This window comes from Poeciliopsis prolifica, unplaced genomic scaffold (assembly GCF_027474105.1).
Source record: "Poeciliopsis prolifica strain line A6 unplaced genomic scaffold, Auburn_PproV2 SCAFFOLD035, whole genome shotgun sequence".
Taxonomy (NCBI): domain Eukaryota; kingdom Metazoa; phylum Chordata; class Actinopteri; order Cyprinodontiformes; family Poeciliidae; genus Poeciliopsis; species Poeciliopsis prolifica.
This window is the reverse complement of record NW_026562410.1, coordinates 667,913-684,685: the sequence shown is the minus strand read 5'-3', so window position 1 is coordinate 684,685 and position 16,773 is coordinate 667,913. Positions and strand designations below refer to the sequence as shown.

At 37.8% G+C, this 16,773-nt stretch overlaps 2 protein-coding genes across 2 annotated transcripts in view; both read right to left on the bottom strand.

Moving 5' to 3' along the window:
* Positions 1-10,160, bottom strand: part of csgalnact1a (chondroitin sulfate N-acetylgalactosaminyltransferase 1a) — a 37,121-nt gene extending 26,961 nt beyond the window's left edge. The window contains exon 1 of the mRNA XM_055052532.1: positions 10,046-10,160. The gene's annotated coding sequence lies outside the window, so the exon portion shown is untranslated. The remainder of the gene's footprint in view (positions 1-10,045) is intronic.
* A 2,973-nt stretch (positions 10,161-13,133) lies between these two features.
* nxnl2 (nucleoredoxin like 2) lies at positions 13,134-15,478 on the bottom strand. Its single transcript, XM_055052541.1, has 2 exons — positions 15,016-15,478; positions 13,134-14,107 (listed from the first exon to the last, which is right to left on the bottom strand). The coding sequence occupies exons 1-2, from the start codon at positions 15,315-15,317 to the stop codon at positions 13,939-13,941; spliced, it is 471 nt and encodes a 156-aa protein (XP_054908516.1). The 5' UTR covers positions 15,318-15,478; the 3' UTR covers positions 13,134-13,938.
* Positions 15,479-16,773: the final 1,295 nt, after the last annotated feature.

Genomic DNA, 16,773 nt, shown 5'->3' with positions numbered 1-16,773 from the left:
CAAATGAAAGGATTAGTATGTGGTGGAGGTGAATACTGAACTGTGCTCCGACACATGGAGGGATCAGGAGACACAGGGCGTCTCTCCAGCAGGACCTCCACAGCTGACTCGAAGATGTTTGAGGAGAAGTGGGTGAGTCAGCGATGGGGGGGAGAGAGAGCCTTCTGAGACACAGAATCATCCGTAATTACAGGAAAACCCTTGTGATATCATTATGAAGCCGTAAATCATTTTATATGGAATGATGCTAAACACAGTTAAATGACACATGCAACTGATTACTTCTGCAATTTTGTTCTTCAATTTGACTTTTTGTAAACATATATATTACATTTTGGAGATTATGTTAACAATTTAATCCAACAGTAAAATTTTGGAAAGTGGGAAAAAAAAAAGATATAGGAGGTCACACCAGGTCACAGTTTTCTATCTAATATCTAATTGTGTAACAGCAGCCAGCAAATGATTTGACTCAGCGTAAAAAAGTTTCCCACATGATTCATTTTTATTGCAGTGGTTAGGCAACAGTCCAGTGACTAATATGCAAACATTTCAGTACAAATAAACGGATTAAAAAAAAAAAAGCTGATACAGACTGATACAGCAGTAATGTTTTTCAGTCAACTCGCCAGTGAAACAGTCAGCTGGTTTTGCAAAGCTGCGAGAGGAAGATTCATCGCTAGAAGGAAGGCTCGTAAGATCGTTATTTATGAGCAGAGACTCATGGTCAACTCACTGGAATAAATGACTTGATTCAGCCCCGGTCATTTCTCACCCGGTGAGGATAGGCATGGCTGCAGTGCAGCAAAAGCGGCTGCTAAATAATCATGCTTGATTTTATTGGTGGCGGGATGCCTGGTGTTTGCGATTTCCTGTTCCCACAGTGTGCCTTCTCCTGCCCATGTACAAGGTCATGAAAAAAAGCAAAAAGCTATTCCCACACCACCAGATATTTTCTGTTTTAGTTTCATGGAAACACATGATTGTTCCAGAACAAACTATTTGTTCATACACAAGTCATGTGACCAAATATAAAAAGCAGAGCTTAAATTTTAATTTCAGTTATTAAATGAGGGGGGATACAATAACTTTGCCCAATGTGAAAAACTAAACCTAACAACTGTTCATGCCTCCATTGTTGGCAACAGCTGCCATCGAACCACCAGTAGTATACCATTACGCTACTACCATCATTTTGATGGTCAGTAAAATGTTTGTTCTTCAACTCCTTTCATAAAGTTCAACTTTTGCTTTGTTGTCCACAGAACATTCTCTCTGACGTGTCAGTGATCAAAGCGTATTTTTGTAACTCAAACACATCTTTCTGTTCCTTTTGGTCAGTATTGGTTTTGACATGCTGTTCTTGTTATATTTATGCACTTGTGTTGCAGCCGCACCCACTGACAAACACAATTCAACAGTGGGAGACTGATGAAGAGACACTTATGATTTGACATTCAAAGTCTTTCATGGATATAATTTTTACCAGTCTATTGTTGAAGTTAAGTATTATGTATTTTCCAAGCACATGGATGTCAGGGAGTTGTTTGTCATCTGTTTGCTAATTTCATCATATTCGGACCTAGTGTAATGCTTTTAAGATCTTTTGCCCATTTTTTCCCTGTTTTGTAAGCTGACAGCATAGGAAACCTAAATGTTAAAAGACTGCATTGAATCCACAAACTATAGCTCTTGAATATATTTTGAGCTTCATCTTCATATAACTGATGACATAGCTGAAATAAAATATAGGTCTTGAACATGTTAAACTTACTGGGTCATTTAATGAAGTCAGACCACAAATCCAGAGTTCGACATGTTGAACAAGTTGTTACAGAAAAAGGTTCAGATTACACTTTAAATAAACATTTCAATATAACATTGAGTAAATTGAATCCGTCCGATCTGGATCCAGATTCAGTTTGGTTACTTAACACAATTTAATTAAAAATATCTTGTTTCCTGACAGTGTCGAGTGCCCTGAGATGACTCCAGCATTGCAGTTGCTCTACACTGAAGTGAACCGACTTAAATTATTGACGATGCTAGAGCAGACAGAAACGGGAGGTTAATTGTGAAGAGCACAGCTGCATACCACTTGCTCAAACTGAAGCAACTGCAGCAATGCGGATAGGATGCACACTGACTCAAAGTTTGGTTTAGATTTTTTTGGTGGTTTTTTACATAAAAGAGTTTAATTAGTCTATCACATGATGTCAACCCAATCAAGGTATCGTCCACTTGGTAAGGAACAAACTAAAGAAAAACAATAGAAATTTGCACACAAATAAACAATAGAAAATATAAGTGGGTCTCACAGAACACTGGAGCAACACATAACTAGGGTGGATTTGTTTCTCATGCCATGCTTTAAGCTGAGATAGTAAATGCTTAATGGAAGGGCAGATCTTTTCAGATTTAAAAAAAAAAAGTTAAACGCTGTTCTTATTTGAATTACTCCATTTCAAAGATAAAATTATCCACAGTCCACGGTTGATAGTCCTATGTACATGTCTGAATGTGAGTACTTCTTTCAGTTGCAATGTTGCATAGATAGCATTGAGTATTTATACACTAAATATAGCAAGTTAAATAAACTTTGAGAAGCTACACTAAAGGGCTGTTTCTTTATTTTTCCCCCAAACAAATCCATTTGAGATCTAAAAAATTATGTCATTCAATCAAATTCAATCAAACGCTAACTGCACTTTTAATTAGTAAAAACACAAAGTGCCTTTTCAACGTTTTTCTAATCAGGCAAAAAAAAAAAAAAAAAATCAATGAAATGTACACTACAGACAAATCAAACCTGGATTGAGTTATTCTTTATGACAGGATGTGCATTGAACATTTCCTACAAGTCGCATAAGCTTTGTGCTCAAGTGTTTATAGTCAAAATGTTATGCAATTATTAACATTAGCTCTACCTAGTTTAGATGATTTAATTAATGTCAATTTCAGCATTGGGTTCCTTTACAAATGTATCATTTATATAATGACTCACTTCAGGTCGTGAATTAAGCAACATTAAGTGCTGACATTTGTAGATACATTAATTTATTTCTGTAAAGAAATGATACTTTTTTCCTCCATTTTTTTGTACACTGTGTTGTGATGCATTGTGGCTGTTGACTCATTTTGATCATGTTTTATTTTCACTCTTAGAACAGTTTCAAAACAGGACTTGAAAACTTTGCTATAGAGTCATTTCAGACTATTTCCTGTTTTTCCAAGCAGAACAATAACATTGATTTCACTGTGTGAATCACACTTGTAAAATAGTCCATTATTTCCTGGTCTGGCCACATCACTATGCAGACTGCTCTGACTGTTTATGTTGATTTTACAGTGCACTCTTTCACCTGCAGCTAAGCTCATATGAAATCTGCACAACACTTCCTGTCTTCTCTTTGTGCGGAGCAGAGACTTCCCCCTCTGAAAAAATAAGTAGGAACGACACCTGATAACAGCTTCCTGCTGTTTCAGTGCTTACGCTTTCTGCAGGTTTTAAGAAAAAGAAAAAAAAAACCCCTCAGCCTGTATAAATGTAATGAAGCTAAATTTGACATATCCATCGATATATAAACACAGGTTTGTTTACCAACACAGCACGGAGGCAGAGGATACTCTCAGTTATCATCTGACACCAGATTTCCGTGTCAGTGTGTTCATAACAATACATTGTTCTGTTTCCTGAAAAGGCTCAGCTGATAAATGTGTTTTTGCCCATGTCACATATTTACTTTTTCATTCAGGAAATAAAAACACAGATACGGCGTTGAATGTGTGGGAGATGCTCAGAGACACACACAAAAAATGGCAGTCATAAAAAAAAATGAAATATGAGAAAGAATAATTTAGTTTTTGGTGACCCGCGACGTTTTGAGCTCCAGAGCTCTGCGCCCTCAGCCCTAGCTTTTCTTCCTTTATACAATAGTTTCCTGCCAACAGGGAATCTGTAGGCAGATATAATTTATTTGCAGCCAATATATCAACCAAACCCTAAAGGAAACTCGAGAAGAAACTTTAATTGTGCATTTCTTTCAGAAAATGAGTCGGGAAGAGGGAAAGATGCTGGTTGAAGAGCCAGCGCTGTCAGAAAACGGAGTGAAGCTCTCTACCCCACTTCTATTTGACAGTAACACCAGCGCAGCAGAAATCCCACTCAGGTGACAGGTTATCTCTTTATGTGTGCTAGTCTGTGTTCTACAGAGCTACCTTTGAATGCCTTAGGCGTCTGACAAGCCAGGTTTGACCCTCTCAATTGACTCAGACAGCTACTGCTAGTATCCACTAAATTCAAGTTGGCAGCTTAAGGTAAACATATAATCTGAAAATCTTATAAAAAGTCTGGGAGTCTGATCAAAGGTAGAAGTGTTAAAGAATAATAATAAAAGAAAATGTGGGAAGAAACTGCAAAGGGGATATTGCACCTCCGCTTTTACGAATTTTACTTCTGTTTTGAATATATTTGGCCTTTCAGTGTGAGAAGCTACGATTAGATTTCCCTTTCATCTTGAAGCAGTATTTGGATTTGGTTTTCATTTGTCACGTTAGAGATTTCTTTTGATTAAACTCAGAAAAGTGCAACAAAGTAGAGGCTGTTATTTGATCTTTTAATAGACAAATATCGTTGTGAGTTCATATTTGTGATGGATTTAATTATACAAACTGTTTCTCAGCCCAAATGTGGAGAAAAGAGCAGCAACTTCTTAAAGGGACAGAGATCAATTTCAAGATGTCAATTTGTCAAATTTCTTCTGAGTTTTTTTTTTATCTGTGCAGCGTTTCTAAAACAAATAAAGGTAACATTGCTACTTGATTATAATGTAAAATGGCACTATGTACCTGGAGAACACATGCCTCTTTAAGCATTTAAGTCACTGACACACTACACTACTTTGTGATCGCTGGGTAAATGACTCCTTTACTGGTGAACAAATCAGCGATCTGACACTATAGTAGACACAACTTATATTGTTTGGATATCTGCTTTGGAGCATTTAGCCAAAATGCAACTTTCGTTTGACTTTATCAGTGCAAACAGCTTGCTCTCGTAATGCATGAAGCTTGCATGTTGGGGTGTAGATCTGCTTTTGCAGCTAACTGCCATTTCCTAATTACATAATGACCTGAGGAAACAACTTCCTGAAACCTCTGGGCTATCTTCCTGCCATATTTTCTTCCTCTGTTGGGGGATCGGCTAATTACATCTATTAAATTTTGATTAATTCTTTTTTAGCATAAAATCCTTTAGATACCATGCAATGATCTTGATTCAAATATTTAGAAAACCTGCATGAAATGTTTTCATTTTCAATCCCTGCCACAGAAATTTACAACAGTGTAAAACTTTTGCATGCAGGTAAATGCCAGGAAATGGGGTTTAACTGTCCACTTAGGCCAAATAAATGCAAAATATGCCTCCCATCGGTCTCGTTAATGAAAACACACATGCAAGAAGAAAAAAAAGCATCGAAGCAACCAGATAAAATACACAATGATGGATGTTTGAGCTCTTCTGCTCTAGCCCAACTACATCCCGGCTGCCCAGACTGTGTTGTGCATTTGTTACAGGTCAAGGAAGTTAATGTGTTCATGTGACTGTTGGCCTCGGCGAATGTCAGGGTTTCTCCCCAGACGAATTCGTCAGAACATGCCCTCCAGCTAGAGCTCAGTAAACAGAACAACATCCAGGGTGCAGGGCAGAGATTAATTAAGATGAAATAAAAAAATGAAGGGGAAAAAAAAGAGACTGGATAGAATGTCATCTCCTCACAGATCACTTGAGGGGGAACTATTAGCAGAGGAGATCGATGGAACGAGGAGAAGTGAGTTTGATTCGAGTGTCGGACTGACGGAGGTGAAAGGAAGGTTTTGTTTGATGTCTACGGTCCCCTCAGGTGATTCTCCATCTCATTTATTACAGGCTGGTTTTCCCAGAACCTCCCTGTCAACACACCATCTGGAAAGGACTTGGAAAACAATTTCAGCACTGCTTCTCCCCCACCTTAAAATGCATGCTGCTAACATTAAACATGGTTTGGCACTTTTGCTTTCTTTCTGTGGGCCTTCTTCACAATCAAGATAGAGAGAGCCTTGAATGTTCCCCTGAGAACATTTAACTTGTCGTTACATACTTGCAAAGTCGGAGAGAAAAGCTTGTGCTTTGCATTTGGTGGCAAACAGCCGTGGCTCATACGCTAGTATATCAAGATCAAAGAGTTAGAGTCAAAACGGCCCAAACTTTTTATCGTAAAGCTTCTACAATTTAAACTCAATATTATGAGATGCCAGTGGAACAGCCAGAGTGAGTGGAGGAGTTTTCCCTGACAGTTTGGCAGTCATGTTGTCAAAGCTGAAGAAACATCGTCCATAAATGATTTTTTTTCTCCCCCAATTAAGGAAACTGATTCAAATCTAAAGCTAGCAAGATTTGAAGGTGTGAGGCAGCTGACTGCAGGTTTTACCTGAGCAGACAGTCCAACTAGCCAGAAAATATCAGCTAGTTATATTTGACTAATTCTATAAAGAGAAGCCCAGAAAGCAGCAGAAACTGGTGGACACGGCTGAAAACGGATTCTTGCTGACTTTTGTGTCAGATGTCAATCTGCTGCTGGTGTCACCAATATGGAAAACCGTTGGTATTTGCTAATTGCTGTGCTCCATGGCCCACCTAACTACTTTATGGATCTGATGCGCTGACACCTTGAAGCAGCATGTCCACCATGAAAGACTTCTCATATCTAATTAAATCTGTCAACAAACTTGATTTGTTAACAGGTTTGGGATAATCAGAAAGCAGGAATGCATATCCATGTCTTATAGTGATCATCATCACCTTTTATTTACATAGATGCTGCTTTGAAGTTTGTAACATACACCCTCCTGGCATAAGATTGCAGTTCCCCTTTTAGAGCCACTGAGGTGTTGACTCCACAAGACTCCTGAGGGTTGCCAATGCTGTTGGATGGAGTCTCACTGCAGCAGATGCCCACACCTGGCACAGATTACAGTGCCAAAAATACTAAATGTTCTAGAAAATGTTGGAAACTGTTGAAATATGGTTTTAAATTAGCACAATAGTACACAGGCTAACCTTTACATTAAGACAAACTTAGACACAAATCCAAACTAAGACAGCTGGTGATTCTCTGAAACTTACATAAATTTCTAATCAGAAAGCAGTCTTATACTCCCTAAGGAGCGTTTCAGACAGGGAGTGTATTGGCTATCAGGGCAATAAATTCTTTACTCAGGGTTGAATATTTCAGGCAAACATTAAAAACTCTAGAAGTCCTTAAAAAGTATAATCAAACATATTAATATATTTCTTTAAGCATTAAAAAGCATGTTTTTAATTAGTTAGTTTTAGATCCAAACTTTAGTTAGTATTAAGCAATAGATTTTGTGCGAGTTTGTTTAAAAATACCAACTGGTTTCTTGTTGAATCATTTTGAGGCAGAGATAACGCTCCAGATGCACGTCATATATCACAGTCCAAGAGGCTGGTACGAGAAGAGCTGGGTGTTTCAGTAGGTCTTAGAGGTAATGAAATTAACATTCAGACAGCCCCCACAAAGGAAACAACACACCCACTAATTGCATATGGAAATATACAGTTTTTTTTTTTTTTAAAGTTTTGCTTACAACAGAGGAGTTGAATCTCTTTGTGCTGAATGAGTGATTCCCAAAGATGCATCTTTGTTCTTTGTTTTTTTTTTCAAACTCATAGCAAGTATTTTTCTATTTGTCATTTTTGTGGACTGTTGATTTCTGGGTGAGATGCTTATTGTAACATTCTGTATGCATTTGAATTCTCTGGATAAAGCTCTAGATATCTGAAGTCCGATGTCGTATGATTGCTCTTTCTCCCTGCGCATATTGAGGCTCAAGAATCGGGGATCAGAGGGGAATTAACGAGCCAAATCAAGTTATTCCTCTTTTTTATTCTTAACAAAACACACACACACACAAAACATTGGGAGTTGCTCTGACTCAGTCTGGCCATCACAATTTGGCCCTGTTCAAACTCGCTATTCTTTCCACTTGTCCATTTTTCCTGCTTCGAACACATCTACTGAGAGGATGTTCATTTGCTGCCTGATACTTCCCATCCACTAACAGGTACCATGCCCAAAAGATCATCCACCATTTGCTTTGGCTGTAAGTCATATTGCTATGCCTTCACAGAGTAGACGGGTCATCTTTCTTCACGATAACTAGATTCTGTTGCTTCATGTGTTGAATACGTCCACTACTATCTGACATACAGTTCTCTGTGAGCACCTGCTTCAGCATTTCCCTTTTTATTTTCAGGCAGTAAACAGGGTTTGTAAGCAAACATAAATAAGTTACTTTGATCTGTGCACAAAAGTGTTTTAAACATGAACACAAAAATTGATTCCAGAGCCTCTGGGGATAAAACATCTATTCATGGGCAGATAGACACACACACACACATCAATGTGGTTCCACAGATCAATAATAAAAAAAAATAAAATACAGCCTTCACCTTTATCTACAATGTGCTGCAAATAGATACAATGCAAAACGAAGAAATTAATAGACTCGGTTTCAAAGAGCGCAATGACGACCACATTTCAATTGTTTTAGTGTCTGAATAGTAATTACACAGCACAATAAGTCTTACTCTGTATAGTGAGACGCTCTCTGGATCTGATATACTGCGCAGTTGTTGACGCTGTTTTAAAAATTAAACACTATAAATAACTAACAATAGAGACGGGAAGAGAGGAAATGACGAATTAACCTGAGTCAATTAATCTGCTCACGCCTTGCAACTAACCACAATGGCTATTGCAACTCCTGGCATGGCTTAACTTAAATATTTTGCAAGCATGCACGTTACCACAGGCCTTTGTTTATGGCCTTTGTATGAAAAGACATTCAATGCCACGATGTGCAGCAGCACTTGCTTAAACTCTCTTCTTTGCCATGCCACTTCTCAACAGGACTTTTGGTGTTTTTTACAAAACCAGCCACTTTCTGCGGTTGATATAGTTGAAGCAGATTGGCTTGTATCACTCGCTGCACCTGATAGCATCTGCTGATTTTCAATAAGCTCCATCAAAACATGTAAGGGAAATAAATATATGATATCAGATGTAATCTGTCACTTTTATTGCATGGAAGTTATTTCAATACTTGTAAAATGTCACGGATTTATAGTCCTACATGACATTGTTATCTGATCTATGAAACATGAGTGTGCCTTCACGTATTCTGCACAGCAAGGGAAAGTGAGAATAAAGTCGTTCCCAGGCACAAAAAGAAACAAGGACCGAAACCCAAATCTCCAGGACACAGGAAGCACATATGTCAGTCATCCTGTATTACATCACCAGGTTCACACTTATACAGTAATTTATTTTTAAGCCGTTGATGCAGGATATCTGTTCCTTATCTGGTAAACCACTTCAAATGCCACATGAGCTTCACTTCTGTTCCCTCAGTAGGAGAAAAACAACTCTGCCAGCCTGCACACTAAATATTTCAGGGTCCTAGGTGCTTGTTAGAGAAAGCACTAAGCAGGATTAAAGTATTTCTCGGATAAAAAAGCAAAAAAGCAAAAAAAAAAAAAAAAAAAAACCCCAAAAACAAACAAAAACCCCCCAGCTTGCTCAGAGTGGTGCATATACATCTGTGTGTTTGTGGGTGAGATGCCAAATAATAGTTGAACAGAAGCGTCAGGTTAAACTGAGCGACAAGTTTAATTGTCTCGGGGAGTGTTTTCATTTATAAGGGATCTGATGAAACTCAAGCGCGTAATATTTGAAAACAAACAGGCACCAGAAGCATGAATGTTATCCAAACGCTTCTGCTTGCCACCCCAGTGCTCACAGGTTCCTCTTGGAAGCGGAGTTTAAAACAAGATCCAATCGGAGCGCAATTGCAAAAAAAAGAAAAAGAAAAAAAAAAGTGGACAATCTAATGTCACCATAGCCTCAAACAGTTCTCTCAGTTTGAGTCATTTGAGTACAGATTCAGCAGCATTACATCAATCACTTAGCACTGGACTCACCTTTGGGTCCAGCAGTGTTGAGGTTCGCCCTGAGCGCAGCACGTTTGGTGTCGCCTCGGTGCGGCTGACTCGTCCAGCAGCAGCAGCAGCAGCTCTGCAACTGGACCACAGCGCCTTTCAGAAGCGACTGTGAGCGTTTGTACTGCTGCTGGTCGTGAAGCCGCACTAGAAACACCGGAAACATGTGCAGTTCCTGCCTTCAAAGTAAGACGCAGTTCAGGAAACAGACTCAACTACCAACGTTGTGGTTCATTTGAACCAGCTGTTAGATATCCGTATCCCTGCCTAAAAAAGTAGCTTTTTGGCGAACGTGCATCTCTATTTATGTTTTAGCTACAAAACATAAAAAGGGTATTTTTAAAAATCTTTTTCTTATTTTAACTTTTTAAGATCGTATTTTGTGTGGGAAAATTTTGCTGCACAAAACCAAGTGTCTGTCAGCATCAACCACCTTGCGCTTACAGGCCAGATTTGCTTCACAAAATTGGAGCACAAAATTGGGATCTGGACCACACTTTGGGCATTCCCATGATAGACTAACATCCTAATTGTGAAAGGCAAGAAAAGTACATGGTTTTCTGCATTTAAAATAAAATAAAATTTGAAATTTTGCAGTGCCGCCCTTCATGGTTCTTTTTGCGCAGTTTATAATTGATTGATATAGCAATACCCAGACTTATCCACAACATGAACAATGACCAGTCTGGTGTCTTCCTTTATGTGCATGATGCTGTTTCTTTACATAACAGCTACACAGAAAATTAGGTAACTTTTGACAGAAATTTATTACACTGGATTTTACTAACAGGTATGAACCAGGCTTAATACACCATATGTAGCTCAAAGAATAGACTTTAAAATACTGTTGTTAGTTTACAAATCACTGAACGGTTTAGCACCACAATACATTAAAGATCTGCTGTTGTTGTATCAACCTTCCTGACCTCTCAGATCTTCTGGTTCTGGTCTGCTCTGCATCCCCAGAACCAGAACCAAGAGAGGAGAAGCAGCTTTTAGCATCTATGCACCAAAAATTTGGAACAAACTTCCAGAAAACTGTAAAACAGCAGAAACCCTGACTTCCTTTAAATCGCAACTAAAAACACACCTGTGTAGAATTGTATTTGAAACGTAATATGTACCAATGTATTGTTTATTCAATGTTGCATTACTTTGTGTTTTTGTGTTTATGATGTAAAGCACTTTGAAATGCCTTGCTGCTGAAATGTGCGATACAAATAAAATTTGATTTGATTTGATATGTTTCAGACTTTTATTTGTTAATAATAAGTCTTCTTTTATTTGCTAGATTATTTGCTGCTTAGATGGCTTATCACATATAATCGAAATAAATAACACTGAATTGTGTTTGTGAAGTGATAAAATGTAAAACAGTTTAATGGGTAGGCACTGGAAAAGCTGCTTTCCACTGCTCCATGTAGATGCTGATTAAGGTGTTAATTTTAAAGATGTGTAAAGTAGCTGAAATAAAGCTATTACAAATAAAACAAATTAAATGCACTTATATTAAACAAAACGTCCGTTTTTTTAACCATATTTAAAAAAAATTTGTACGAATAATTTTTCAATAAATTTTAACATTATTTTGAAACTACCTACCGGATGTTCTCTTCCTTTATAGGTTGGTCTTGATGTTAAGGCGCTCTGTTTTCTGGTGGGTCAGTCCACTCAGCTCACCACCTCCCTCCTTCCTTCCCTGTACTCGTATAATGCCAGCCTTGTTAGTGGACTTACTTAAGACACCGTTACAGCAGAAGGAAACACTACTGCCATTCAGTTCTGAAAGCCAACAAAAAGTCCAAATGTAAAGTCGACATCTTAAGTTACGGAGGACGTCCCACAATCAGGCAGCTGAAAGGAAATTGCGCCTATTGGTTTTACATTGTTTCACAGCCGGGTGCAAAATCAGCTTTGTGTGAATTAATAGCCTAAACATTTGCTGCATAATTCAAAACTACATCCTCACTTCTTCTTTGAAATTGAGCTGAAATGAAATAAATAAGAAAAAAAAAATCAGCCTGGTAAATAATAGTTTTAGTATTTTTTTCAGTCGCATGAGCCCAGAATACAGTATTGCAGTTCAAATGATAATAAGCCAAATTGACCAAATTAATAGTGTTGACAGTGACAGTTTTGGAGTTTTACGTCTGCATGGAAACACTTTGTGTTTTCAAAAAATACATTACGATCAACACTGGTGCAATTTGAATAGGTGAGTGAAAGATTTTCTTTTCTTCCATTTTGCTTATTATGTGTGCAGCGTATTTATTTATTTACTTCACAGTATTAGCCCATTGAAACAGAGACGCACTCACCTTTCACCTGTTGAAAGACATCATCCCTGCTGTCAATCCAGTGACTATCACTTTTAATAGATATTAGATTTAGTTTTTGCTGAAATACCAGAGCAGCTTAAATAAATCAGTAAAAGTTCATCATGCTAATGATAACATATTTAAACATCGAACAAGATCACATGCATCCAAGAACTATGAATAAAAAAAGAAAAGAAAAAAAGAAATGATAAAATTGCTTTAGGATCTTGTAGCTCCTTCCCCCAGTGAGTTAAAAATCTAATATATGCAGTTAAACTGCAACATGAGGTTTAACTGCATATTAAACTCCCCAATAATTCTTTGGTTACATGTCAGTGTACCTTATTTGAAAAAAACAAAACAAACAAAGATAGACCCTGATGCCTTAATAAAACCGTAATCTTATAATTTATACCCTATTGACAGGTGCAGCAGAAATAGCTAATTGATGGGAAATCATTTTTTTATGCGGGAAACAGTGACCCCTTGTGGAAGTCTGCAAAACCTCAACCTCTTCTGTGTCAATTTCGAAAAAAGTGATGCAAGCAAGATCCATGAAGTTGTTTTGGACGTCGTGCTTTGATGCACGGGAGCCGTAGGTTTGACAGCTCTCTTTCAATCATGTCAATTTGCTTCATGCTTCAATTCTCTTCATCGAGTTGCATCATTTTCTACTAGCAGGATCTCAAAAGGTTGCTACCCCACTTGAGATGCAACCGAGTTAAAGCGTTGGTTAAAAACAGCAGATCTGATTTGACGAAAGGTGCAGTTTATTCCTTGAAAGAGCAAGCGGGCATAATTAGCAGCCGTGAACACTTTGATGGAGTTTCAAAGCAAGCAGGCCTGCAGGGACTGTTGTGCTCTATAAGGACCATGAAGTCATCATGGTGTGGGATGTATTCGCACAAATTGATGGCTGCGAATACAGCCATCCTCAGCATGCACAGAGGAAACATGCAATAAGGTTTGTGAAGGTGCGAGCATGCTGGAAACAGACCCTTTGGGATTTCTACCATTTAATGAGGCAAAAGGGAATCGAGTTTGTTTTTCTGTTTAGCACAAGCTGAGTGATGTATAAACCAAAGCACTAGAGATTCCATGGTATGCATTTTAATTACCAATTTTTTTAAAAATGCAAAAAAATAAAATGAAATAAAATATACAGGCAGTTTAATGAATAACAGATGAAGTATTTTACATTTCTCCTTAAGTGGAGGTTGAAGGTGTTGCTGAAAGCTTAACTGCTGCAGAAGCATGCTGTAATGTAACCTGAGATCTACGGCAGCTGTTAATCACACAAAATGTACAACTTCACTTACAGCTGAGCCTGAGATTTATCTCGTATGCATAGAAAGGTCTCCAACTAAAGCAGCATCTTAGTATGTAACTTCATGTTTGCAAAGCTGTAATCAGCCGAGCTCAATCACAGTGTTTTAAGGCTAAAAATATCCAATCAATAAGTAAGAGAAGTGTTTTTCAACTTAGTTTGCACACAATTCGGACTGGAGCTGAAGTGAATGAAGTATTTTACAGGTGACTTTGGGTTTATGCTTCTCCTTAAGCCTTGAAGTTCTGAAAAATCTCAGCCGCATCCAGCCAAGTCCTGAAGCAGGCCAGGCCTCGGTCTCGGATTTGCTTCCTGCCCTTGTCGGTGATCACCTCGCCGTTCTCCTTCACGATCACCAGTTTGGGAACTGCTGTGATTTTGTAGCGCTGCTTCAACTCACTAAGTGAAACAAGGAAAAAGAAAATCTGTTGAATTTAAAGTTGTGGTTTTTAAACGTTGATATATTGGCAGATTTTGATTTTCTTGATGAAAAAAAATAAAGAAAAAGGAAATATCCTGCAAATTCACTGATAAAGATAGAAAGATTCATTCAGAAAACAAATCTGAATGCCTCCAAGCGTATTCCTCTGACCTACGGCAATAGGTAGGTCATCACGATAAAATGATGCGTAACATCATTTTAGCGTGATGTTACTCACGCTAAAACTGGATTCAAATTATGTTAAAAGTGCCTTGTAATCCGGGTGCCATCTTATGAAATGGGTGGCATAAGCAGTTAAAAAAAAAAAAAAGCTATTTATGTTAGTTTGTATTGCTTACTTGCTGTTATTGTAAAAGTGTAACAGATAAATCTGATTCAGTGAAAACTCTTAGGTGTCTTTTTCTGCTTGGTCTACAGACCTGAAGGCAGATGAGTGTTTATGATTTCAAAAGCAAACTAAAGATAAGCTATAAGCATTTAGTTAGTCTTTTAGTTGATGTTAGCTTTGATGTTTCTGTTTTATCTTTTTATTTCTGCTTCCTGAAACAATTCACACAACTGTTACAAGTGTGGGATTTCACACAAATGCATTTAGGGGAGCTACACACATGTATGAAGTCTGTTTATGCATTACTGTTCACACTAGTAATAATAGTGTAGCCTTTAACAGTCAGCATAAAATCAGTCTGTGGAAACTGTCAGTCTGCTCTGCATTTAAACCTAATCCCTGACAGGGTGACCCCATAAGTAGTTTACATAAGTAGTTTACAGACTGCAGTGTTTAAGCTAATACGATGAAATTGCACTTCACCATTTGTTCCCAACCTTCCCTGAGTTAAATAGTTTGATGTGAGCAGAAACTTACTGCTTATAATCATCACTCCAGGGCAAAGCCAGCCAGTCTCCGTGCATGTCATGGTAATATTCGACCATGTCATCCAGCGACTTGTCTGAGGAGATGAACACGATCTCAAACTGAGCAGGAGGCTCACTTTCCTCCACCAGCTCCGTGTAAAAATCACAAAGGACAGGTGTGAAGTCCCGACACGGAGGGCACCAGCCGGCAGAGAAGTAAATCCCCACCACTTTGTTCCTCAGCGTTTCCTCGGGGTCCACGAAGTCCCCGTCTTTATTCAGCAGAGTCCGACCAGAAAACACCTCCACCATGTCTGCCAAACTCTCTCTCACACACCTAAACGAAGAGTCCGGGATGTTTACAGTGCTGAATGTCGCTTTAGCTCATGGTAGTTCCGTTTAAATGTCAGTTTGCTGGGTTACCGAAATGTTTATCTTTCCTTTCCGCAAAAGCTCCTTACAGCCAATCCTCATAATCGCCTACGGACCAATGAGGTGACGAGAAGACTGTGGTGCGTTTGCGGTCATTATCAAAGTCGGGTTTACGCAATTCTGAATCGCTGCTGCTGTGAAACGAAGTTGCACGACCTTTTACAGCTGTTTTTAGCGGTTGTTGTGGGCTCCTTAAACTTTATTACTATATTAATCCAGATATTCAGGCGTGAGTAGATACATATGAAACACCCAAAGGTAATTAAACTTAACCAGGGGTGGATAATTTGTCTTCACAAAGGGTCACATGAGAAATCCTGACTGCTGCAGAGGACTATCTGAACAGTTTTCAAAAAATAATCAATAAACTGAATTTAAATTTCATTATCTTTAGGGAACAGTCGACGTCTTAGCAAAACAATAAACTATGATAAGTCAAATTTTATAAAGTATATTAAATTTAACAGCATGAGTGTTAATTTTTTTTTTTTTTTTTGCTTCACATGGTTCCCAAAAGCATACAGCTTGATTTTTTTTTCTTCAATAAATGCCATTACCAACTTAGACTCAGTGCTCTCAGGTTTTAACCCCTGAAATTAAAGTTATGTTGTGGGGCTGTGTTCACCAGTGCATAAACTTACATGTCAGCTGAACTTCTGAGTTAACCCTAGTGTAAACTGTGTAATTTTGTTTTTTCATTCTATTTTTGAAACAAAGATACATGTGAAGATGTAAATCCTACATGAGAGTATACTGTCTTGACATGATGGTGTGATTCTGACACTATGGGGATGCCACATCGCCATGTAGCACATCACATCTAAGGAAAGGTAAATTTTTTTTAAATCATCTTAACAGTTTGGACTCACAGGCTAGACATACTAGTGCATCTCCATAAATTAAATTTATTTCACCAATTCAATTCAAAAAGTGAAGTAATAGATCCATTAAATAATTATATATTTCAAATTTGTCTTTGTTATTTTTGACTATAATTTACAGGTCAGCTGTTAGCAGTCTTCCCCATCATTGTACATATTTGAGTTTGTTTAATAATTGTCTTTGGTATTATTACATTTCTTAATCTGATTTTAATATGTTTAAAATTATTGAAATGTTTTTTTGAAATATTATTTGATGCACTGTTTTATGACCATGTCATTTCATGTTTTAGATTCAATAATTAATAATTACATTTTGTTTTGTCAAAGTAAAATAATGCCTAAGTTCTGTTGTGCCTTTTAAGTTCTCCTGCGAAGTGATGTGCCTGACTTTTCAGTGGATTCAGATCTTAAACAGTTTTCCATGCAGTGTCGGTGAAATGCACATAGAGGTC